The 25,640-nt window shown below is 46.3% G+C and overlaps 2 protein-coding genes across 4 annotated transcripts in view; one reads left to right on the plus strand and one right to left on the minus strand.

Moving 5' to 3' along the window:
* Window positions 1-3,497, plus strand: part of Nme7 (NME/NM23 family member 7) — a 132,820-nt gene extending 129,323 nt beyond the window's left edge. For all 3 annotated transcript variants that reach the window (XM_034512959.2, XM_076941517.1, XM_076941518.1), the window contains one exon: window positions 3,214-3,497. In XM_034512959.2, coding sequence (XP_034368850.1) covers window positions 3,214-3,246 — 33 coding nt within the window. In that variant the 3' untranslated portion in view covers window positions 3,247-3,497. The remainder of the gene's footprint in view (window positions 1-3,213) is intronic.
* Window positions 3,307-25,579, minus strand: Atp1b1 (ATPase Na+/K+ transporting subunit beta 1). The gene is made up of 6 exons (XM_034512963.2): window positions 24,513-25,579; window positions 20,205-20,333; window positions 10,161-10,316; window positions 8,874-9,058; window positions 5,528-5,611; window positions 3,307-4,733 (listed from the first exon to the last, which is right to left on the minus strand). The coding sequence occupies exons 1-6, from the start codon at window positions 24,607-24,609 to the stop codon at window positions 4,470-4,472; spliced, it is 915 nt and encodes a 304-aa protein (XP_034368854.1). The 5' UTR covers window positions 24,610-25,579; the 3' UTR covers window positions 3,307-4,469.
* Between the last annotated feature and the right edge of the window lie 61 nt (window positions 25,580-25,640).

Here is a 25,640-nt window from a genome sequence, read left to right on the forward strand (position 1 = left end):
GAGTGCAGTTAGGCTGAGGTTCCCGGCCTCAGAGCGCCACTCTGCCCCTTCCTTGTTGTTTGTCCTCTTAGATCGGCTTGAGGGGGTCAGAGATGCCAGAAGAACAACAAACTGCAGATTTTCTTAAAGTGAAGAAGTCAGGAAATAGGCGGAGCTGGCGCAGGTTCTCTGTGTAGCTCAGTGATTCAAATCCTGCATTGATCTTAGCGTTCCCTGCCTCTGCGTTCCCTGGTGGCTGCCGTGGCTCCGTATGAAAACTAGCTCCTGAGTCCTCTCTGCAGGGCTGGTCTGTGCCCACCCCACCACTACCAATTTAATGACTATAGATTCCTATACTAGTTATGGACACCAAGGGGCATTGACAGATAGTATGTTCCAGTCATGAAAATAAAATCAGTCAGCAACACTTAACCCAAAAGACAGACCCAATAAAACCGTATCAGGAGCTGTGCCTGAGTGCCAGATCACCCATGCCACCCCCTTTATGGCATGGACTCAGAGAGAAATGAAGATACTAGACTGGTGCTGCAGCTGTGCTTGTCTTTCATTGAGTAGAATGTGATGCTAACGGGAGCTGCCAGTCAGTTATTTCTTCATCTCGTTTCCCAGTGAGGAGCTCAGGAATAAAAACACCGTGCTAGCCCCCCTCTTACAGAAGATAGAGCCAGGTTTCCTCTGTTGAATTTGAAACCCCAATCTCTTTACTTACTTGTTTGAAAGCATTCCTTGGATAGTCTTTTTCTGTATGTAGAGGGTCTTCAGCCCTGGACTTTCAAGGTAACCCCATTTGATTCTCTACCGTAGGCAATATACACACATAATGGAAAGTGTTACTAATCCTTTAAGGGCCAGTTTGAGCTACTGCTGGGTTAGAGAGATTCTAATAACTGGGCTTTTGTCTGTGGTCACTGATAACATTTTTAATTTAAAGTTGGGCAGTCATCTGGTAATAAGGACAGCTGGAGCAGACAGAACATGCTATTGTTCTAGAATCAATGGAGTTCAAATTCAGTTTTTCCCAAACAGGTACACAACTGAAACACTGGCTTCTCTCCCACTTTCAGACACCAGTTTCACTTTCGAGATTTCTGCCACAGTTTACTACTACTTGATATTTTTGTAGTATTTTCCTTTAAATATATTTACTACTCTACATGAGTGTTTATGTTAAGGCCATAGATGGAAAACTACTCTTATTCTTAGCTGAAGATAATCAATACAATGAAAGTAAAGATCATTAAATTCTAATTACATAATACGCTCACTAAGGCCACGCTCATGGCCTACCTCCATTTATTATTAACCTGGGACTAGGACATGCTAACACGTCAGGGGCCATGACGGACAGAAAGAGCCTTCTCATTATTTCAATGCCAGCCTATCTTTGATTAACACTGCCTTTGAAAAACCTCATTCCCTTCTGCCTGTGTCTGCCTGGCTGGATCTAGACAAACAGGGTAACAATCATGCTATATATAGGAGGTAGGTGATGGCTCTCTCTGCACACACCCAAGAAGTGGTTAGAATACACGAATGTGAACATGAACAAAAAAAATCCTCAAGTGTGAACATGAGAAAAAACCCACATTGAGTGTATGGAAGGAAAATGCCTTGAGTATGGCGTTCGTACTATGTGTCACTGCGGAGTGGCTTACGCTTTGGAAGCTTGACCTAGTTCTAGATGAACGGCTGCTTGACAAAGCAGGTATGTAATGGGCAGTCAAGTGTATGTTAAGTCAAAGAATGTAAACAACATTCACAAGGCTCCTAGCCTGTACAGTCCTGAGCATCCTGGGTGGGGAGTGCCAGAGGTTGTGGGAAACAAGATTTGGAAAGAATTTTGAAGGAAGTAGTAGGTAAATTGGTGTGTGCCTGTGCGGTAGTTCTAGAGTATTGGGGACACAGGGTCTGTGAAACCAATAGGTTTGTCTCACCAAGACTGGGACCCTTGAATAACTTCAAAACTGTAAATGGTCCTCCAGTTTAAAATTCTTTGATGAGACTCCCACTCCACTCCCCTTCTTATTCAAACATCATGAACATAATTCATTCACAGCCTAAAAACAGATGAGCTGTATCAAGGCTTGGTGGCACACACCCAATCCCAGCACCTACCTATCACAAGGCTACATAGTGAGACCTGATCTCAAAACAAGCTGTCTCAATAAAATAAACCATCTTCTTCACTGGAGTGACACCTCTATTCTATATAAATATACAGCTGATTTTTTGAAAAACCCACTTTAATATGGACGATACCATTTATAAATTTTGCTAGAAAGAGAATTCCTAAAACGCGTGAAGTTCAGCAACTGGGCTGTTCAACACAGCTGTCTTTTGTTACTTCCTGTTAGGTCCAGGAACTGTTCTTCTGCTATTCATCTGTCATCGCATAATTTGTGGCTGCATACAGTGAGACAAAGTCTTATTCTGTGACCATTGAGTTCTGGGATCACAGGTGTGGTGAGCCACACCTAGAGGGAAAAAAATGGGGATTTTTAGTATGGAATAGGTGGGAACCAACTCTGTGACTAGTGTTTGTAAATTAGCTCTAGTCTTTCAGAGCCAGCTGGCGTGGTCCTGCATTCTCAGTAGCCTGAAGGTAGGAAGGAATGCTAGTGGAGCCATAGTTACCCGGGCCTTCTGCAAGACTTCCAGGTCCAATGTCACCATCATTTTAATTTGCATGTCCCCATGTTGGCAATACCAAATCTTCAACTCCATCACACCAAAAAAAAAAAAAAAAAAAAAAAAAAATGTTCAGAAAGTAATTTTTTTTCTTTTCTGACACTAAGACTAATTATTAAATATGGCCACGTAAGTACTTAGACTAAATCCTGAACCAGAGCAAGATGTGTGCTTTTTAAGTTACTGAGTCTCAAACCTAACATTATTTTTTTAACTGATAGAAACATTTAACATTTATACACACACACACACACACACACACACACACACACTCGGCCAACACGCTTTGTTGAGCTGTGGTTATTGTCTCGGGAGTCAAGATTTCGTGTGTTCATTGAGTGGAACAGCACCGTAAAACACTTCTCAAAACCAAGCCTCAGCATTCCTTTTGCCCCTTGTTAACTCGTCATCTCTTGGGGAAGGGGTGTGCATCTAGGTCCCTTGGGCCCTCCACCCTCTCACAGGTGGCAGGTGGAAGAGCCCAGACCTGTATGTAGCTAATGACAATCTGTGCTTGCCCTCCAGGTCCAGTATTTCTTCAAGATCTTGGATAATTAGTCGTACAGAGTAAAGACAACACAGACTGAGACGCTCAGACAAGTGAGTCACACACATGAGGAATGTGTTCATTCTTTTATTGTCCGTTGTGTTAACCTGACTGACACAAGATCAACAAGAGCACTGTACTCCTGGCAATTATTACATATGCTAGAACATGGATTTGCACTGTAGACAACATTTAACACCAGTCTATGGGGTACTGCATTGCTTTTTATAAAGTTCAAAATAAAGATTTTATTTTCAAACAAGTGACTTTGGTTTTATTTCATACATTACACTTTTTCTTGCAGAAAAAATAAAATTGTACAACTGCATAAATATAAAATTCTTCCACCATGAAAATGGTTAAAACATTCATAAAGACACAGCACCAGCACATGATGCCTCCAGAGAAAGGAAAGAAGGAAAAGGAAACGGACTAAGCAAATTAACTAGTCCCATCACCAGCCAGTGACGGGCAGGTCCAGATCTCATACATAGCTTCAGAACACACTGGAGGACAAGGGGAGAGATGGCGAGACAGCATTCAGCACGGAGCACAACACAAACCATCACCTTTGTTTGTTTGTAGTGTCACTTAAAATTTAAAGGGCAGTTCCCCCATGACAGCCCACCCCCCAGCCCCAGGAAATAAAGAAAAATAATAATAATAATAAAGACCTGATACCACAGGAAAAGACTATGGAGTGTGTTAAAACGCTCATTGACGGGCCGTTACCTTTGCGATTTCAGAGCCAAGAAAATAAGAAAGAAAGGAAAAGTACCATGCCAGTTTTATTCCCAGTGAGTATTTACACCTTGGACAGCAAACCTTGCTCACGGAAAGTAGAAAACAGATATGATAAAACATGGCTTGAAAAATGACCAGAGTGCGCACCTACAGTACTTACTGTACACTAAATAAAATAGACACGGCGGCAATACTTAGGGGCCAGAACACTGCTCACTACCAGTCAGTTATGGAATCTAATTTACAGTAAAAATGGGCACGTCCCAAGGCTCAATTTTTATTTTTCTTTTGTCATTTACAGTAGAATAAATATTTTGTTGCTATTGCTACACTTTAAATTTACATTCTAACCTATTAAATGCAGAAGCTAGTGTAAAGCATAGAGATTAAGTGTAGGTCCCATACGTATGACAGTTTGTTCAAGACTAGTAGGTTTGTGTATCTTTTTTTAACTTATTAAATGGCTAGTGGGAAAGACTTGTGCTTGTGATCAGCTCTTAATTTCAATTTTTACATCAAAGCGTCCCTGAAACCGGTCTTTCTCACTGTACCCAATGTTCTCACCATACGCCTTACACTCAACGCGGATTTCAGTGTCCAAGGTGAGGTTGGTGAACTGTACGGCCAGCAGGGGCTGCAGGTACTTAGGCTGCAGGAGTTTCCCATAGTAGGGGTAATACTGCAGAGGAAAGCCATAATATCCACCCATTCCAAAGTACTCTATGTTTCCGACTTTATCCTTATCTTCATCTCGCTGGAAACCAAAAGGACACGCAATTTAATTTTAAGGGCACACACACACATTGTGGGTCTCATCTTGTTTTTACGAGCAAGACTCTCAACCCCATCATAAACTGAACTGCAGTAGAGGAAAACAGCCCACCCTGTGGTGTGCCTACCTCAAGCCTCTCAGAAGCTAAGCCCGTCAAGCACTGGGTGACATGGATGGATGACACCACAGGATGAAGGTCAGGTCTAGCCCAGAAGAGCCGAGAAGCATCCCAAAAGGGGACTCTTGTGCAAATGGAGGCACTGAGGAGAAGGCCAAGGAAGTGTTCCTCTAAGCCGGCTCAGCCTTGTAGGAAGCCGATAGTGAGAGGAACCCCTGGCTTGTTCTGGTGGATACGGTCTCTTTATGGACAGTGTCTTCAGCAATATTCTCTCCAAAGACTTACACAGTTGCCTCCTCTCATTTCTTACATCCATCTTGGCTTAGTACCATAGCACTCATTTTTGGCATTTATTTAAAAAGAGAGAAGAAAGTTGGCCCCAGAATTTAGCACATGCTGTGGGCTAGCTCACCTCTCAGGTCCATAAACCCACATTCTATTACACATTAAATTCAGATATTTAGATATCTGTGTTTCTTGTGCCAGTAAACAAACTTGGTTTTGTTAGCCACAGTTCCATCCCTTTAGCTTGTATAATTCTGATTCATCTTTTGAGCCTAACACCCGAAAGCAGTTTCTTGTATTAACACTGCCCTTCTAACTGTGAGGAGTCCCGCCCATTCCTCACCCTGCCCACATTCCCCGAATGTGTTCTCACCTTGCCAGTGCACTGGACAGGCAGGACGTTTGGGCTATACTTCATCATCAGTGGGTAAGTCTCCAAGGATTCATTCTTGGGAGGCTAAAAGTAAAACCCACATCGGTCAGCAAAAGATAGTTTTTTTTTTTTTTTTTTCCTGAAAAATAAAACTCATTTGTAGCCCAAACAAATTCACCTTGTTGTCAATAAGCTGCTGAAATAATAAGACACATCAGGAAAGCAAATGCCTGGTCCCCCTTGTCAATCTGAGACAATTGTTTGGTTTGTTTGAAACAATCGCTACAAACGAGCTTTGACACAGCCTGGCGCTAACCTCCTGTAAGCCTGACTCAGGGTGATGAGGAGCTGACTGGGTGCCTGCTAAGACGGCAGTCACCACACAGATAGAGTCGTGCACCTCTAGTGCAAGAGAGAGTAGTGCACCTCTAGTGCAAGAGTTGGATTTCCGTACTGAGCCATCAGTAAATACTCTGTGCTTTTCCTCAATGCAGTCTTCAAACAAGCTTTCACCATCCACTAAACCTGGGGGCAGGCTGGAAAAAAACCCGACAGTTACAGCAAAATACCCAGCCCTCCTCCTCCATCCCTGGCCTATCTAGCTCCAAAGGTGGCTGATGAATATGCACTGCTGGAAAGCAGCCATTTGCTTACTCAGGTTAGTCCTGCATCTGAGCCTGGACATAAGACATAGAACGTGCATCTCACACACACACACACACACACACACACACACACACACACACACACACGACATAGAACGTGCATCTCTCTCTCTCTCACACACACACAAGACATAGAACGTGCATCTCTCTCTCTCTCTCACACACACACACACGACATAGAACATGCATCTCTCTCTCTCTCTCACACACACACACAAGACATAGAACGTGCATCTCTCTCTCTCTCTCTCTCACACACACACATGACATAGAACATGCATCTCTTTCTCTCACACACACACAAGACATAGAACATGCATCTCTCTCTCTGATCACACACACACACAAGACATAGAACGTGCATCTCTCTCTCTCTCTCACACACACACACACAAGACATAGAACATGCATCTCTCTCTGATCACACACACACAAGACATAGAACGTGCATCTCTCTCTCTCTCTCTCACACACACACACAAGACATAGAACGTGCATCACACACACACACAGAACGTGCATCTCTCTCTCTCTCTCACACACACACACATAGAACATGCATCTCTCTCTCTCTCTCTCTCACACACACACACACAAGACATAGAACATGCATCTCTCTCTCTCTCACACACACACACACAAGACATAGAACGTGCATCTCTCTCTCTCTCTCTCTCACACACACACACATAGAACATGCATCTCTCTCTCTCTCTCTCTCACACACACACACACAAGACATAGAACGTGCATCTCTCTCTCTCACACACACACACACACACACACGACATAGAACATGCATCACACACACAGAGAGTCTAATGAGTAGCTGTTTTGAAGGTCTGCATATCAGTTAGAAATTCATATTTTGGCATTACTTGCTGAGGAATATAAGAAAATAGTGTCTAGATTTGACTCTTTGAGGAGGCTTTCTGCTACCAATGTTTCTGCCTTGAAAACTTGGAATAAGAAACACTTATTGATCTAAGAGGTTGTCAGAATCTGTCCTCGGAAAAGACAGAACCAGGTACACCAATGGAAATAATGAGATACAGCAGTCTCTAACAAAAAACCAATCCCACTGACAAACCAGCTCGGGATTTGGGTAGAAGGGACAAATGAGAAGAAGCAGTGTATTAAGTGGAGACCATAATATAGAAGGAGTCAATGTCTATCACAGAACAGGACATCCAGATGTAGAAGACAGAGCTCACACAGTGGGCCAGGCTGGGCTCTGTTAACACGTGCCACTGAAAGTGTGATGAGCAATATTAAAAGCAAATGACCCGGAGAGCAGAAATTGGCTTCGGGCTTCCTTCAGAAACACCACACCAGTTTCTCTGAATGCTAGATTACCCTAACCGTGTGAGTGTCAAGTACAAGCATGGGGTAATGGTCCCAACCACAATACTTCCCACTGCATGCTTGTCTCTGTGGGAAGATGAAAAATCTGTTGAAAGGTGCACTAACATTTGAAAGAGACCCAACAAGACAAGCAGACAGCCATTCAGACAACCAGCCTTCCATTGACAACTTGTTCCTCCTTCTGATAGCACAAAGGATCTTGGATGTATTCTTTAAGGTAACTCCTCCTGGGTTTGATAGCACACACCTTTCATACCAGCACTCAGGCAGGTGGATCTCTGTGTGAGTTCAAGGCCACCCTGGTCTTAAGAATTCCAGGACAGCCAGGGCTGCCTACATAGAGATATCATATCTCACAGAAAGAAAAGAAAATTCGTCCTTTAATTTGATTTCCTTTGGGGTAGCAAATATCATGGATACAAATTGACGTGCAGGAGAAACTGAGCAAATGAAAGCCAGGCTTCAGAAAGGAAGTGGCTTTAACTCGGTGTACTGATGTTAATTCCCTCAGAATTAAAATATATGAATACGGGGCAGTGTTCATGTCAGCCTTAGAGGAACCTGTAGACAAAAGCCACGCCTACAGAAGGACAACGTTGCTTCATTCGCAATCTGAGAAATAACCGTTTAGAAAAGCTGAGACAACACCAGTATTTCTTTCCCTTTGTGAAGAATTTCACAAAATATCATACAGTGGCAATTTGCTGATCAAGTAATGGTCACTTGTTAGAAACTGTGTGATTATCAAAGGGCAGAGAAGGTGATATGTTTGGTTTGGTAGTGAAATCATCATTCAGGAAAAAACTTCTTTCTGATCAACAGACAGCATTTCTGAAATACCCTTGTTGCTCCTTTAAGGACCCAAACCAAAAGCAGCCTGGAATCACAGCAAGCAACCAGGAGACCCTCACATGTAAAAATAACTTTTTTTTTTTAAATCTGGGAACGAAGCAGAGTATTAAGAATAGGAACACGGTGTGAATGAGCACACACCATAGTCTCATCACTGGGGAGATGGGGTTAGGAGGATGGGGATGACAAGGTCAGCCTTGGCCACAAAGTGACTGAAGTTAAGCCTGGGCTACATGAAATCCTGAAACACAAAAATCCAAGGCCTTGAGGCACCAAAATTTGGCTGTGGCAGTCAATCTGCAGCTTTAGGGCCTGGGATGGTCACCCTTGATCCAGGAGAAAGATTTTGGTGTTATGCTACTGACTGACTGCACTTCACAAGTACCAGTAAGCATGTTTTGAAATGTCCTGTCTTTTCATGTCAGCTGGGCCCCCAGATGAGAGACTGTAAAAACAGCACTTGCCTTAGGTTTGAAGCCCAGCACTCGGTTGAGCTTGATAATGATGCAAGGCTTCCCCTCTTTGTAGCCGTAAGACTCGTCATTGAGACCGGAGCAGTTCCCCAGCCAGTCAAGCTTGAACCTGCACACCTTTCGCTCTCCTCGCTCATGGTTGATGTCTCCCCGTTCCTTGGGTTCACTGGGAACACCTAAAAGCACAAACACATTTATAGAGTGCACCAACCGTTCGCTCTGCACCACTAAGAAAAGAACTTCTTGTTCCTTATACATTCCCATTGAAGACAGGGCTATACGTGGTCTATGTTAGACAAGACTTCCCACAAGCTGTCTGCTCTCTTCAAAAGGTAAGGATGTGTTAGTATAGCGAAGGCAATTGCTGGTGCACGACCCCAAAGCTAACCTGCTCACCAGCAGTGCTGCTTCATGATCAGCAGAGACCGAGGCTCCGCTGGTCTTTCTCTTGTTCTAAGGCAGCGATTCTCAGCCTTCCTAACGCACTGTGACCCGATCGTACAGTTCCTCATGTTGTGGTGACGCCCCCCCCCAATCGTAACATTATTTTCATTGCTACTTCATAATTTTGCTGTTATGAATCATGTAAATAGCTGTTTTCCAAGGGTCTTAGGCCACCCCTAAGGGACAGAGACCCCTCAGGTTTAGAACCACTGCTCTAATGGATTGCCTAGCTACTTAGGGCTGAAGGAAACCAGACCACCACCACCAACAGCAACCTTTTCACAGACCCACACAGGTTTTCTTAGAAACAGGGATGTTACAACAAGGACATGAATTTAAAAGGCTGTCAGTGCTTTTGAGCTGGAAGGTTTGGGTGAGAATTTTCTGGAGGTACACCTTCAATCAGAGGGTAAATGGTCAAGGAGGAGATGGAAGCTGTCAGTTTTGTCTTTGGAGGCTGGACATTCTCCTCCCATTACAAGCACTTATTCAACTGGGAAATGTTCTTCACGCTTCACATAAAAAGCCAGAGAAAAATGAAATGAATACAGAATTTAAGTCATGCTACAGAAAAACAATGCATATATTTTGTTTTATATTTGATATATATTGTGTATAGCTATTCTTATTATAATGGGCATTTTATTAAATGCCTTCATAATTTCTCCTTGCTCATTATTTGTCCCTTTTTAATCATCCTGAAGCAAGGTGAAAACCTTGTGTAAATTCTAACAAGAATTCAGTGGCATTGCCTTTAAACTACTAAAGCAACGAAGCCAACTGACAACTCGTCCTTCTCAATGATGGGGCCGGGTGCATCTGTGAGTCACTTACTGCCACAATCCTCGAAAATCATGTCGTCCTTCTGGGCCGAATCTTTGTACTTTTCCAGGAACCTAACGATGTTTAGCACATAGGCCTCGTAGCTCTTGGGGTCATTAGGTCGGAAGGAAATTTCAGTCTTTTGGATCTGAGGAATCTGTGTCAATCCTACACCAGGGAAGAATCAGAAAGACAGTCATTATTTGTAGGAAGGCAACCCGGGGACATCAAAAGCAGGCGTTCCCTGCACAAACACGCTTCCCTCGCCCCCACCTGGCTCATGGAATGGGTTAAATCCCCACTTCCCTGGTGAATTCTGATGGCATTTAGATTAGCTATCTAAATGTAATGATGACGATGTAATATCAAATATCATTGAGTTCCCTTGCCAACATGGCATAGTAGGGATTAACCTGTTTTATGAATGAGAATACCACTTGGCAATGAAAGGAGGAGTGTTCTGTCCGAAGATTCAGAGAAAGCAGGAAAACCAGAATTTCAACCCAGGTGTGCAGTTCTCCAAAGCCTGTGGTTCTCTAGCACCCTTATATGCAATCATATTCAAAGTTGTGTTGCTAGCAGCCGGTGTGCAGCTGGCTGTCCCTTCAGAAATAGCACGGAAGTGTGGAGCAGACACCTGCCCAGATGTTCCATGTCAACAAGTTAGAAAAATCTCAGTCTCTCTAACCTCAAGACTGCTCCACAGAGACAGTCCTTTGGCTCTTATAACCTGGGATAGCTTCTTTCTGCTTCTAATGGGGAGTTCAAGATACATAAGCAGTTGCCAATACAAATGTCTGAGCATGTCAGCCCTGTCAGAGTGAAATTCAAGACTCGTGACGTGGGTTTGCCTTCTCTACTGTTAGTCTCTCATCACAAGCCTCTGCCCTCTTAGTGTTCTCTAAATGGGCACCTGGACTATATTACACAATAGCCCCACATCCAGGTCAGTGAGTTGGAAAGGTAATCACAATGACATTCTACCCCAGAACAGACAAATAAAGATAGCCAATTACATTCCAGTTCCAAATAAACATGGAGCAATTCTGTAGTAGGAATACACACGCTGTCTAGCAGATTTCAAAGTAATCAGCTATCCTGTGTTTTCTGTTGTGACATCTGGCAGCCTCACTCCGTGTCAGGGGCCTGCTGGTCAGGAGCTATACCCGACCTCCTTCCATCTCCTCCTGGCAGGCAGGAGCACCCACAACACTCTCCTCACAGGATGTTCCACAGGCAGCCTCATAAGATCCATTCCAGGCCTACCTCGGCATAACATCTAAGCCCAAAGCACCCTTGTTTTAGAATGACTGCTCTGGAGGATCAGAATTTAATAGTAGCAACATCAGTGCAGACAATGGCATAATTCAAGTGGATGTGCAACCAACTCAGTTAATTATTTACCAGTGCCATCATGTGTGGCACTCAACACAAGTTAAAGGTAATAGCTGTTAGTTTTTCTAGTAAAAACTCCCTTGAGCTTCAGTAGCGGCTATGTGGCCCATCTGCAGGAGCTCAGTGAACAGCTAGCCAGAGGGACGGGAGAAGGGAGGAAATGAAGACGAGGAAGTGAGAATAGAGCTGGGAAGAGGACTGTTCAAGATGACAGTGTCAAGATGGACAATAAGCACCTTCTTAGGCAGCATGGTGGCATAGGCACCCTGCTATTAATTCCAACACTCATAAATCTGTATGTTTCAGGCCAGCCTGGAACAAGTTCTAGGCCAACCAGAGCTACACAGTGAGACTTTGTCTCAAACCAAACAAACAACAAAGAATCTTCTTGGGGTAGGCCAGTGAGGTTGCTCAGCAGAGAAAGTAAAAGCCTACTGGCCTGACTGGATCCCTGGGACCCACATAAAGGGGGGAAGAGAAAATGACTCCACAAAGTTGTCCTCTGACCTCCACGTGTGTATACCATGGCACGTGCACCCTGCATATAACAGTAATTTTTTTTTTATGTAATGAATCTTGAAAAGTCTAAGGACACAGGGAAAAAGAGCTGTGGCCAGGTGGAAAGGAATTCTATTCAGAATTAGCTCATAAATCTTCTGCTTGAAATAAACAAAGGGTACTACAATAAACATTCTCCCCATCACCACCCCACCATCCCATTTTTCAAGACAAGGTTCTTCTGTGTAGCCTTGGCTGTCCTGGAACTCATTCTGTAGACCAGGCTGGCCTAGAACTCACAGAAATCCACTTGCCTCAGCCTCCCCCAGCGCTAGGATCAAAGGTATGCACCACCACACCTGGCTTGATTAAATATTCTGTAAAACCTCCTAAATCAGGAAAGGTTGTTTTTATGTCTAAATAAATCTCAATATATTCTAGACTTTTTTTTTTCTTTTTACGTTACATGGGAGGCCGGCCTTGTGACTTAGCCATTGTGTTATGAAGCAAAGCAAGGAGAACCACTGACCTCTGCAAAGAGGAAGGCATCGAGGGCAAGAACAGCAGCAGCCAGCACGGGAGAGCAGGGGGACAGGGCAGAAACAAACAGGGCAGGCAGCTAGAGGGCTGTCCACGCCTAGGCTGAGTTGTAAACAAGACATAAGTCAAGGTGATTTGTCTGACCCTGGGGAAATGAAGGGCACAGACCACTGCTAGAGAATAAAGTCAGGAGAGTGGAGGTGTTTTTCTAGAACAGCCCTGGGATCCAGAGAAAGTGGACTCTTGAGGGGCAGTCATGCCTAAGAGCCGAGAACAAGTGCCTGTGAATTTCTCAGGAAGAACTGGACGAGTAGCACTATGTGCACAGGGTTACCACAGGGCTGCTCAGCCTCCCAGGCCCAGGAGGAGGGTGGAAGCAGCTGGAAGGGTAAAGAAATGAAAGGGATCAAATGTCAGAAGGCTAGGAGCAGGCCTATCTATTTTTTTCAGAAAGGAGGGAAGCCAGGAGAAAAGAGACTGCAGCCAGCTGAGGAAGGGCCACCAGCATGCTAAGTAACAGCAGTTCAAGCGGTGGTCCCCAGCAGAGCAGGAGACACGGCAAAGCCCCACCCTGCTAACAAAGCAAGGAGAGTCCGGCAGACAAGCTGCACCCACTAAAATGACCTCAGGGTTACAATGAAAATAAAACAAGGTAGGAGGACCCAGGTGGCAAAGCAGGTTCACCCATGCCACTGTCCCTTCTGCCCTGGCATCAGCTGGAATTCCCAACTACCTCTCACTTTCCAGCTGTTCCTCTGTAGTCTCTTTCAGGGGCGACTTGAGGTGCCATTTCTTAGGTGTCTGTATGAAGTACAGCGACGCCACTTCTTGGAAGAGCAAAGGACCATGGGATTACAGAGAGTCCTTGTCGTTCTCTCACCATCCCAAGTCAAGGTCTCCATTAAGAGACAGAATGACATGTGCCAGACTCCCAAACATGAGTTCCTGTAACTCAGTCCTTGTTTTTCAGGACCTCACTTATGAGCAAGTGCGTCAGCTGCCCACGGCCTGTCATCTGACCTGTACTGTAGTTACCTGCGGTGGCACCACTGACCCAGAAGAGTGCCGTGCAATCAGTGCCATCCTTCTCTAGTCAAGGCAAATAAATAACAAAACCAAACGCTGGAGCCACACTGATTTCCACCTCAAAGCCCTACCCCGACCCCCACCCCCAACTTGTCAACTGCTGTCTTTGCCACCTACATAGGAGCTTTTGGCTTCTGGTTTTTCCTTGCCCACTCCTAAAGCTGTTGGTAATAACTGAACAAGGGTGAGCTCTACCTCAGTGGTAACTCCCAGAGGCCACAGCAGAACATCCAAGCTCTGGCTATGGTTCCAAACTATGGGCCCTGAAGCAGATCTTGCCTCCTGACTCTGTTCTAAGTGCCTAAATATCTATTAAGGAGGTGAAGCTCAATACAGCCCTGCTTCGTCCTCACCAGTGAAAACTAGTCCTGCTGTTACCTAGCAAAGTCACTTATGGGGACTGAAACAATAATTTGAATAATGTTAATTTGGGGTTCTTAAAAGTACTTCAGTTTTATATTAAGATCTGGAGTATAAAAACAAAAACCTCTGGCTTTGCTAGGTGGTTGGTAGCACAAGCCATAGTCCCAGCATCCAGGCAGAGGCAGGCATATCTGAGTTCAGGGCCAGCCTGGTCTACAGAGTTCCAGGTCAGCCAGGGGTACACAGAGAAACCTGGTCTCAAACACACACACACACACACACACACACACACACACACACATACACACGCACGCACGCACGCACGCACGCACGCACGCACGCACGCACGCGCCTCTGACTTCACATTTGCCCTTTCCAGATGCACCTGCCTCTCCCGACTCCACCTCCTGTGAAACAAAGAAGGCAAACACCTCCACTTCAGGCTTTAGTGGGTGTTCAGGGTAGGGGGAATGAACAGAAGACAAAAAAGAAAAGAGGCTTTTCATTAACCAGCATTTCGTTTCCAGTTGGGTCTACAATGTAGCAAGTTTGTGATTTCTCAATCTGCTCCCAGAGCTGAAGTATTTTAAGGAGAATGTGGCCATTTTAACCTTGTAGCAGTTTCCCCCAGTGAATAAATACCAAAGCTCCCAGAGCAGGCTGCTTGGACCTGTCATTCAATACTTCTGATGACTCAAAGCCAAATACTCTTATACAGGTATCATCTTCCATAGAAACCTCCAAGGGCATGGGAAGCTAAGAGAAACGTTCATGTGAGCATGGCTACTACCCATTCCAGGTTTAAAGTACTTTCCGGTTACATATACGCATGTGCACATTTACAGTTACACATTTGGAAGAGTACCTCCCATTAAATGTCAATCCGAACAACCTAGGTGCTTTATTTTTATTATTTTATCTGTTGGGTTATTATTGACAGTTATCTAACAGAATTCTGGGAACCAGTCCCCTTCCACTTACCTTTTGCCTCAGGATTAGCATGTGTGTTAGCCTGGAGTAAGTGGTCTGCCTTGAGGCAACAGGCCCATCTATCATCTAGGAATACCCAGACACCTAGGCCTGCTCTCTTTGAAAAGTCTTGGAGGAACAGCTCACCTGTTTTCTACAGTCTACTTAGCTGGTTAACCACCCTTGGTGTGGAGGGACGTTGTATCTTTTAAAAGTACAATTTTACCAGATAGAGTGCTGTTTTGGCTAGCTCGTGATTGTGTTTATTCACAAAACAAAGAAGGCACTACCTCTTTATGAAGGGGAAGGCAATAGACAAGTTCTAGGCAGTTTACACATGTTTTTTTGGTTGGTTGGTTGGTTGGTTGGTTGGTTGGTTTGGTTTTGCCAAAGTCAAACAAAGAACAAGTGTATACTTGACTTGTCGAAGTTCAAAACACAGCACTCTCTAAGTAACTAAAACCCTGAAATCTGATGCCTTAGTATGGATGGTACTCTAGGAGGCCTACCCCTGAATGATGTGGGGTAATTTCCTGGTCAGAAGCTTTTGGGTAATAATACATCACTGGATACCCTTCATTGCCCAAGCCTCTCTGGAGTCTGGTCAACATCAAGTGGCAACTTCTAGCATGAGAGCCCTCAATGGCCAATGACCTGTCCTCTCCTGTCTGATCCTACATCAGCAGAAATGAAGGTGTGAAACCAATGGTCTTACCAAGTGCTGATCCCCAGAGTGGAGTTCTCTTCTTATGAGAACGCCACAAGTCTGAGGTGACACTGACATATCTGCCTTTTCCTCCATGACCACTTCCATTCCTTGTTAGCTCCTCTTAACAGAGGTCCTAGCTCTACTTACTCATCTTCAAATGAGTAAAACCCACTTTTCTGCAGTTCTGGGCTGACCTGAAACTTGTGACAACCTTCCTGCCTCTCAGTACTGGGCTTAAAGACATTAAGACATTCTACACCTGGCTTTCCAAAAATATCTTATGTCAATCACTGGGCTCCCTGCATACCTAGAAGACTAGAAATAAACTACTTGGGCTAGCTCCTTTGGTAATAGGTTGTCAGGATTCACGGGAGGATGGGAAGAGTGAGCAGAAGTCAAACCCAAATGCGTCAGCTAGGTGATCACAGACCAACTGACTGACAGGAAATGATAAAACAAACAAACAAATGCCCCTAACACTCTGGAGGTACAGCTCCTCCAAATCACAGGGAGAAGCTGGTTCTACTCCTATCTCTGAAATTGAAGAGGGCAAATCATCAAGGAGTTGGAAAACAGTTTTTCTGAGCCTGAAGCGTGCTGAGGGGGAGGCTAAGATGGCTGCGCCCTCACGCAGCGGCTAGCTGTTCCGTTCACAAAATGGCTGCCTCTGCTCATGTTCATCCACCCCACCTTCCTGCCTCAATTCCAGTTACCCAGGTGCCAAGAACCTGACCCCTTTAAACTGAATTCTCTCCTCACTGAGCCACCTTTACAAATAAAACAAAGAACCTCCCACAACTTACAGAGGAAGAACAGGGAATACATTCCTACCTTTGCTCCAGGAAGCGAGCCAGGTGGGAACTCTGTGGACTAGGGATGACACACAGTGACCTTCAAATTTACTGCACAGTTGCTCATATAACCTGGGGTGGGGGTTGGGTGACAGCCCAGGAAAGAGACTTTTCCATTACACCACTGGGCAGGCCATCAGGTGAGCAAGGCCTGATGAGCAAGAATGGATGCACGGGGAATACATGAATGCAAGTACATGTGCGCTGGGCTTGACTCTCTGCAGCATGGCAACTGGCAGTGTCTCTCCAAGATCCAGCTGAGAGGAGACACTGCCACACACCCTGCAAGAGATTCTCCTCTGGACAGAAGCTCAGATGCTACATGGCAGGTGTAGGTGTGGAACAGAAGAGCTGGCTACTGTGTCACTTAGATTCACCAGAGGCTCTCTCTGAATGTTTTCTAATCCACTGATATTCAAATCCTTTTCAGGGAAAGCTAAGGGCGGACTGACACCATGAAATTTAAGTCTGCAGCATCTCTATCACCGAAAACTGGCTGTCTGGAAATCCAGAGCCTTCTGCTTCTAGTGGAAGGAGAGACATAAAGGACAAAGGCTGCTGCCAACAGCTGTATTTAGTTTACCTCTGTTAAGTACTAACATTCTGCAAAGATCTTCTGTCTAACCGTCACAGGATATTCCTCATAACCAAACTGAGGCTGGGTATGGTCAGGGGTGATGAGCGGTGGGAGCTGGGCTCAACTTATAACTTCAGGAAGGGCTAATGGCTTTGAGCTTTGAACACTGCTTTAATAGTACATTAAAGCAACAGAAAGTTAGAAATGGTGATTTTTTTTTTTGAGCTATGAAAATGGCTATTTTATAATATGTGTCAACATCTCATCCAAGACTCTGCTTTCTGGGTGGAGTGAGCAGCTTAGATCTGACAATCACAGCGGTAGGGGTAGGACAGCAGCTACTGCTCGGGTCCAGAAATCACATGACTGGTTTGTCCTTCCATTTCCCTTCCATTCTGTTATCTTTCTCCTCTCTCTGGGCCTTTCCCATTTGGCCTATTAGCTTATTCTATATACAACCTACACAATTACAGCAGGGCAGGATTGCCACAGCTGTATCTGTGTCCCACCCCCTCCTTCCCTCAACACTATTAGGAAGAGATCTAGTTACAAGGTATTTCAATGTGTAAAAGGCATGCCAAACTTGACTGGACGGCCATGTTTGTATTCGTGCCCCAAGGTCAGAGGACAACACAACATAATCCCCAGTAGCTTTGAGTGCTATGGTTGTACACACTTCCCTTCTACATCTGACTGAGAACTCCCTCTTTTCCCAAGACAGAAATGTAGACTTGGAGACATTAAGTGTAAGCCAAAAAATGATCAGAATATACCTCCATACATTTATTCAGTCTGTGGGGTTAATGAACTATTAATACCCCCCCAAACACACATTCTCAACATCTATTCTGAAAGATAGGGGTCCAGTTAGGGTCCCTCAGGGGTTGCAGAGTGCTCAGGACTGTCCAGGAGCTGTATTTTTCACTCTATTGACCTGATTCAAAGTTACCATCATATTTGAAAAAGTGTCAGGAGAAGGAGAGAAAAACCCACAGTAGGGCAGGGTGGTGTGCAGGCTCTGCAACTAAAGTAAAAGCTAAGGACAGACAGAAACAGAAATCACTAAATGATTTGTGATAAAACCACAGAGATGACTGGGAAGGTGAAGGACCGAAGACGTCGCCTGTGACTCAGACTGAAGGACAGGAATGCATATTTCCAAGATGAGCCACTCACATTCTTTGGAGAAGTGAGGGTTTGTCAGGTCAGTCCAACTGCTGCGAGCACACTAAATATAGGTGCTCATAGGAAAGGCTGGGAAGAAAAGAGGGAGACGGGGTGGGGGAGGGGACTGACTCAGACAGTCAGGGCAAGGTCAACTGCAAATCCTTACTTTGCATCAGGCCCTTGGATGATTTACTTTAGAAGGTAACATTTTTTTTCAGAAAAGTACCTGGAAAAGGTTTTTTTGAGTTTTTGTTTTTTGTTTGTTTGTTTTTGTTTTGTTTTAAATTTCATTATTTCTGCCAGGCTTGGTGGCACACACTATTAATCCCAGAACTTGGAAGGCAGAATCCTGCAGATGGATCTGAGTTCATTCTTTCATGGCCAGCCCAGGCTACAGAGTGAGCCCCAGGACAGCCAGCACTGCACAGGGAAACCCTGTCTCAAAAAAACCAAAAACTAAATAAATAAATGACTTATTTCTCCAAAATTTATAGTCTTTTTTTTTTTTTTTAAATAAAGTTGACTTTTGCTTCAAGTTTAAGTTATTATAAAACGGAATCATGACTGAAGAACAACTTAGTGGCAAGACAAAAAGATAAGAGCTCTGTATAAAAGTACTACGACTACTTGTGCTGACGTAAGGATCCTGGCAGAAGAGGACATGGGAGACAGGCCTTAGGACCACAGGAGCCCTGTGGATCCGAAAGTTGTCAGCACATCGGAACCTTGCTTGGCCTTTCCTGAGTCCCACCTTTTGGTACAGAAGAGCTTCAGGGATCTTTGCATCACAGAAGAGGCCGAATTCAATGCATATACTTACATGTTCTCTTTTTTCATTTTCCACCTAAATGTATCTGAAAACATCCTGGGTCTTTCCCTGCACCTGCGCAGGAGGATTGTTGACTTAGTCCTGTGAGGTACTGTTTGCCACCTGTGCGTTCTGCAGTTCCTTCTTCCTTGTTCCCAAGGAGAAGTGCAAGACATGTGTGCCATGGGCACCACTCAGTGCTTGCACGTGTCCCCCAAGACTGTCACTTACAGATGGCCGTTTCCAAACCGTAGCCTTGCCCACATAAGACTCACTGTCACCCCAGCTGCAACCCCAAGGTCATTTATAAGGTGAAAACTGAAAGGTGAGAACACAAACCCCTTTCCTTCTCCCCCAGCTCTATCCTCCAAGCAAAAGAACCAAATGGTAAAATTGTGTTTACCATTGCCCACCAGCCTGTCATTTAGCCCCAGGCTTGTCGGCAGTGGCCTTCCATGGTGTGTGAGGACCCGTGTGTGCAACACTGACAACAGCCAAGACCCCTCTGAACTCTTGTGGAGTACTGCTTTCGCCATGAGGACTCCCTCCCAGCACCCCCCCCCCACCCCCATGAACTTTTTAGAACAAACAGAGACAGCCAAACTGGAAAGAGGGCTCACAAACCCCTAAGGGGCCCAGTGAGACACAGCAGAGGGTGTTTGTGTTCAAGGTCAAATCAGCAGAATGACAACCCCCCCCCCATCATGGTTCCTCTCTGTGGGCATGCGTATTTGAAGGATTTATTACAAGTGAAAAAACAAATGTTTAAGAGCCAAACGGGCCCCAGAGTGAGCCTGCTGACCAAGCGCTTGAGTGTTAAGGCCAAGGAGAATGAAGCCCGAGGGGCCCTGATGTGCTCAGTCACACAGTGGGGCTGCATGCACCACCCTCACCCGAGAGCTGTGTAAGACGGATGTCTGCAGCCAGCCATCTGGAGTTCAGCCGCAATGCGGGCTGCAGCCGTGGCTGCAGCAGAGCTCCCGATTCCTCCCCATGCTTAGCTTGAAGCTCTACTACACGGTTTTCTTAAGGTGTCCTCTAGGCTGGATATGGAATCCTTTTATCTCTGGAAAAGCCACTCCCTGGGTTTTACCTGGCGGGGCCACTCGGTCCTGGTATGTGGGTTTCAGCTCACTGATGGTAAGCAGCATCACTTGGATGGTCCCAATGAAGATGCCAGCCAGGCAGCCATAAAATATCACGTAGAACAGAAGGATCTTAACTGTGGGCAGAACAGACAGAGACGGCTGTGATGTACTCAGGAGCTCAGAATCAAAGCCTAACCTTCCCAAAGACAACCACAGACAGCTCCTTCCCGGCTCCTCTTCAGCCAGTTTCTCTCAGTAATCAAAAGAGGGAGCCACATTTTTTTTTTGGAAGGCAGAGGTGGAGAAACGCTTGAGGTAGCTGAAGGGCTAACAGGAAGTCACTTCCTTTTCTGAAAAGAAAATCAGCAGCAAACCTGCAGCTGCATTCACACGCTTACGCAATGCATCTGACACTCAGCGGTGTGTTCTCTTAGGGGCGTCACTTGCTGATCCCCCACACCCGGCAACGGCTAAGAACAATCAGCTCAGAAACACAGGTGGAACCCTCCTTATCAAGTCACTCAGTCTACAAAGCACTATCTTTTTCCTCAAGGACACAGGGCGGCAACTGGAACCAGTCAAACATACAAAGGAAACTCTATGGCCGCCATTTTTACCTCACCATCTGACTAGCAGAGTAAGGACTGCTTGTGTAAGCTACATTTTCTTTTTCTCATGGTTAATAGAAGGCAGGCCGAGCTAGCTACAAATAAACTTTAAAAAAATAAAAATAAAAAGCAAGCAAACAAACAAAAAACCACCTTGAACCAACAGGAAGCCAGTAGACTGGAATAAAGCTATCAGTTACTGGTATACAAGGATTATCTCCCCGATTAGCAGTATAGTAACAGGCTGTACCAGGCATCGCCTGGCTGTCCTGAGCCAGTCAAACAACTCATCGAGAAGGGGAAAGTGGAAGCAAGAGACCTGTAAGGTTATCAGAGACATGACTGCAAAGGGGGGCACAGGTTCCTTCTAAAGGGTCTCTGAGAAAACGCTACAGGGTGAAGAGATTATTGAAAAGGTATGTATGTACATGCTGGAAGCCAGGAATGAAGTGGACACACGAGCCGTGGAAATGAGTCACATAGCCCTCTCCATACATGGAAAAATACCAACTTTCCCCTTCAGGAATACATACTTCAAGACAGCAGTGTTCTGGAGCTAGTGAAACAACCCAGAACACACACCAAAGCCCATACAAGCGTTGAGCCTCATCCCTAGTCTCCCCTACATAAAGATAAAAAGCAAAGATGAGAAGAGAGGAGGCTGCACCATCTAGAACCACAGCCCCCATTCTATCCCTTCCTCCCGGCAGGACAAGGGTTAAGAGCTGCGTTTGGTATCCAGGCAGTGGTAGGCAAATGGCAAGCTTGTGACGTCAAGGGATCTGGAAAATTTTTTCCAGGGAACGAGGAGGTACAGAGCTGGTATAACCCAGTCGGCGAGAGAGCCCCTGAGAGCCTGGCTTCTCAGCTGTTGTCTTGTCCTGCTGCCCTTCCAGTGCCACCCTGGGTGCTCTCAGCTTAGCCACATTTGCCTCTCCTAGCAACTACAACCTCTCTACTCATATCCTGGACTCCAGGTAGCTAATCCCAACCCAAGAAGGCACAGGACCGAGGCTACAGTTTAAAAGACAAATTGATGGAAAAATTAGTCATTTTACAAGCGCAATGATTAAGCTCAAGAACATACACACCCTTTCCACTCTGCCCACAGAAAAGCAAAGCTGAGGGAGGGACTCTGCTGCCGCTAGACACGGACTTGGTAAAACTGTCACTGCAGTAAAGTCACTTGGTTAGACAGAGCGCAGCACGCATGTCCAGTGGGCTCGGCCAATGGACTCTCCAAGACCAAGGCTACCAGTGGCACAGTAGAAACAGGCACACACCTTAGGTTAGTCCCACCCACCAGCCTGGTGACACGATGTTGGAGGCTGGTGACATGATGTTGGAGGCTGGGGTGTCGGCTTTAGGAGCATTTTTTATTCTTTAAAACAAATTTTCTTTTCTTCTATATTTAAAGAACAAGGAACACCAGAAATATATATATATATATATATATATATATATATATATATATATATATATATATATCTCCATATCCCTTAAAATGTCAAAAATAAGGTTTAAAAAGTGGCCTGGGAAACCAATGCCAAATATAAAAACCTACCAACACATGTATTAACTTAATAAAAAGGTAGAAAGCACAAAGTGATTTGTAAGTTGTGATCTCTCCAGCAGGTGACAGGCTGGAGCCTCCTGCCGTCCATCTTGGTGAAAAATCTACCTATAAGCAAAAAAAAAAAAAAAAAAAAAAAAAAAAACGAAGCCAAGGACATCCTGCCCTGGTCCCAAGGGCATCCATGTTGGGCCCAGAGCTGGAAACGGGCATCTGTCTCTATGAGATACGAACTGCTCTGCCACGTCTTACATTGTTAAAAGGGCTCAAATAGGATTGCACAAAACACAAACTGGGTTTCAAGCTCAGAATCCACAAAATGGAAGATGAGTTACGATGGCTGCTTCCTAAGCCCGTGGGTATCACTACCTTGCTGGATGTGATCATCAAGACCACACAGGCTCATTCTTTCTCCCTTTCTGATATGGAAGGGTTGTCCCATTAAATGTCGGTTTAAAGAACAAACTGTTCCATACGGCCTTCCTTACCCTCTAAAGCAAATATTATTCAAAGAAGGAGTGTGAGGTTGGAATGAGGAAAGAAATATGTTTTAAGAAGTGGAAAAACACTAGAGGGCAAATTTCACAAGGTACCTGGAGTCCATGCCACCCCTGGTCCTGTGATGCTGCTGCAGGGACCAGACCACCAGGGAAGGCAGCCCCAGCTAACCTGGGAGGAGGGGCCAGTTCCGCAGTGCACCTCCTAGGCCTCCTAGCTGAGTTACAAGGAGTTGCTAGGTAGTGGCCCTGGCTGTTCATCCTGTACAGACCTCACATTTCTTCAGGTTTCTCCTTCCACATTACAGGAACACTATGGGCATACTCCCATGGAAGAACAGTCTCCCCAAATAAAATGGAACATAAAGTGAAATGAAAGGCTATCAATTTAAGACTCCATTTTCCCATGTCTCAGGGATGCCTATGCTTCCTAGTAATACTGTAGAATGAATGAGGCTTCACCTTGACTAACCTTGAAGTATGATGCATTATTAACCCTTTATTCTTGTCAGTTGAGAGGCTCCCTAACTGATTTTTTTTTCATTAAGAAAAAAAAAAAAAAAAAAAAGAAAAACATATATCCCAGTTTCTTCCTTTTCAAAATGTCAGCCAAGCGTTGTTTCCCTGACTCATTCTCCGGCCTATTTCCATAGACCCTCCCCAAACAGAAACACCGCATCGCTAGTTTTCAGGGTTCCCTTAGTGACTGCAATGCTGCTGCTATAGGGGAGGGAGGGGGAAGGAGGCGAAAGAGGAGGTAGAGGTGCTGGTGGTGATGGTGATACTGGAGAAGGAGGGGGCAGTGATGCAGCAGAGGGGAGTTCCCTCCCTCCCTCCCTTCCGCAGTCACGACTCATGGATTTGTCTACAACTATGCCCTTCAAAATGACCTTTAAAAAAAAAAACCTGCCACCTTTCCGGTGTAAGGAGGTAAAACATCCAAATACGGTATCTAATTTTCAATGGGGTATGAGGGGATTCCAGCCAAGGAAGCAACAGGCTGCATGAAATGTACTAATGTAACCTGTTTCTTCATCTGTATCATGAAGCTCTTAAAAAACACCATGTCTAGCCAAGGCTTAAAAACGGGCCATGATACGGAGCTCACTGGGCCATTTCTGGGCTGTGATGACTGCAGTGTGTGAAGACTGCAGTGTGGATGCATTTCTCCTCCCCGTTCCTCTCCATTCTAGATACATTTCTAGGCTGGAAGAATGATGCTATCGCAGAATCGTCTGCATTAGAACAGGTAAGCTCATGAGTTCTGCGCGGAGCCCCAAATCTCATTTTTCTAAGGTCTTGGGAGATGGAGAGGGAGGGCACATACATAGTCTCCTGAAACCTGAACGAATTTCCCAGGAGGGAAGGCTTAGGAAACGAAGATTCCCTACCATGCCCAAAACCTTCAGTCTAGCTAGCTCCAGCTCCCACCCGAGCCGTATCCTGGGGACCCCCCACATTTGTCACTAGATGCCAAGCCCAGGCCCGCGCGCTCCTAGCAGCACCTACCACCCAATCCCTAATACCCTGGACAGCCCCGAGGGCGCCGAACTGTCCGCAGTGCCCGCGTACAGGGATGCGCCTCCTAGGAAAAGCCAAGGCGCCGACGGTGAAAGCCGCAGAGCGCGTACTTACACCAACTACCACCGGTCCTGCCCAAAAACTCCTTCTTCTCCGAGTTCCAGATGAATTTCTTCCAGCTGCCTTCCTCCTTGGCTTTTCCGCGGGCCATGGTGTCTGCTCAGCAGTGGCGGCCGAGGCCGAGGGAAGGCGAGTGCGGCGCGCGCCCTGGCGTCCTCGCGGCGGCTGCTCGGTGTCCCCGCGGCCCGGCTCTGTCTCCGAAAGCGAGACTCGCCGCTGCCGCTGCGGCTCTCCGAGTGCGAGGCGCGCCGCGGAGCAGTCTAGGCAGAGCGGGAGGAGGGGGAGGCGCGGCGGGGGCGGAGGGAGGAGGGACGAGGGAGGAGGGCGCGCGCGGGCTGGGCGGCTCCGAGCCCCGCACCTAGAGGTGGGCGCGCGGCCGCTCTCGGGCTCTCCCCGCGCTCCGATCGCCTTCCGGGGGACTCAGCGGACCCCGCAGCTGCTGCTTCAAGCTGTAGCTGCACCACTCTGCCTGCTGTGACCTCTGGCGAGATGGACCAGGGACAAGGAGGGAAAGTCACCGGGAAGGACAAGAAGAGTGGAGCGCAGGCTCGACACACGGGCGCGCAGGCCAGGAGCCGAGAAATTGGCTGAGGGCGCACGCCCTACCTTTACTATATACCGCGCCTCCACCATCCGTAGCTCCGCCTACCGGCGACACTGCAGACCAATCGCCGGCGCCGAGAAGGCGGGACCTGAGCCCCGAAGGGGCGGGCGCGGGGCCGGCACAAAGGAGCCGGCTAGGCTAGAGGGGCTGGCACGGCAGCTAGGGTGCGGAGAGGGACTGGGGGCGGGTGAGTAGTGCTCCCGCAGCTCTGCTGGCCCTCTCTCCTCCGCGAGCTATCTCTGGAGAACCCCCCCTCCCCGTGCGCTGATCCTGTGGCCTGCACCTGCGTCCCTCTCTGGGAGCCTCTGAGACCCCAACCCCTTCCTCGTACTGGTCTTACCCCGGTACTCCTGATCTGGGTTTACTGCAGGTCCACCTCCCCTAGGCCCTGACTAGGTGGGGGAAGGTCACTCCAGAACGCTAGTAACTCTGCCCAGCTCTGCTCCGCCTCTCTGCTTGTGCACCTGCCGCCCCCTAGCACTCTCTGACACTGCGGTTGCAGTTCCGGCCCGTCCCTC

The sequence above is a fragment of the Arvicanthis niloticus genome, chromosome 10, assembly GCF_011762505.2.
Source record: "Arvicanthis niloticus isolate mArvNil1 chromosome 10, mArvNil1.pat.X, whole genome shotgun sequence".
NCBI lineage: Eukaryota > Metazoa > Chordata > Mammalia > Rodentia > Muridae > Arvicanthis > Arvicanthis niloticus.

Excerpts from the sequence above, each read along its gene's own strand:
- Atp1b1 (XM_034512963.2), bottom strand. The coding sequence starts at position 24,609 with ATGGCCCGCGGAAAAGCCAAGGAGGAAGGCAGCTGGAAGAAATTCATC. Across the intron at positions 9,059-10,160 it reads GATTTTCGAGGATTGTGGCA|GTGTTCCCAGTGAACCCAAG; the intron begins GTAAGTGACTCA and ends TTGTGCTTTTAG. Across the intron at positions 5,612-8,873 it reads TGCTGGGCTTCAAACCTAAG|CCTCCCAAGAATGAATCCTT; the intron begins GCAAGTGCTGTT and ends TTTTACTTTTAG.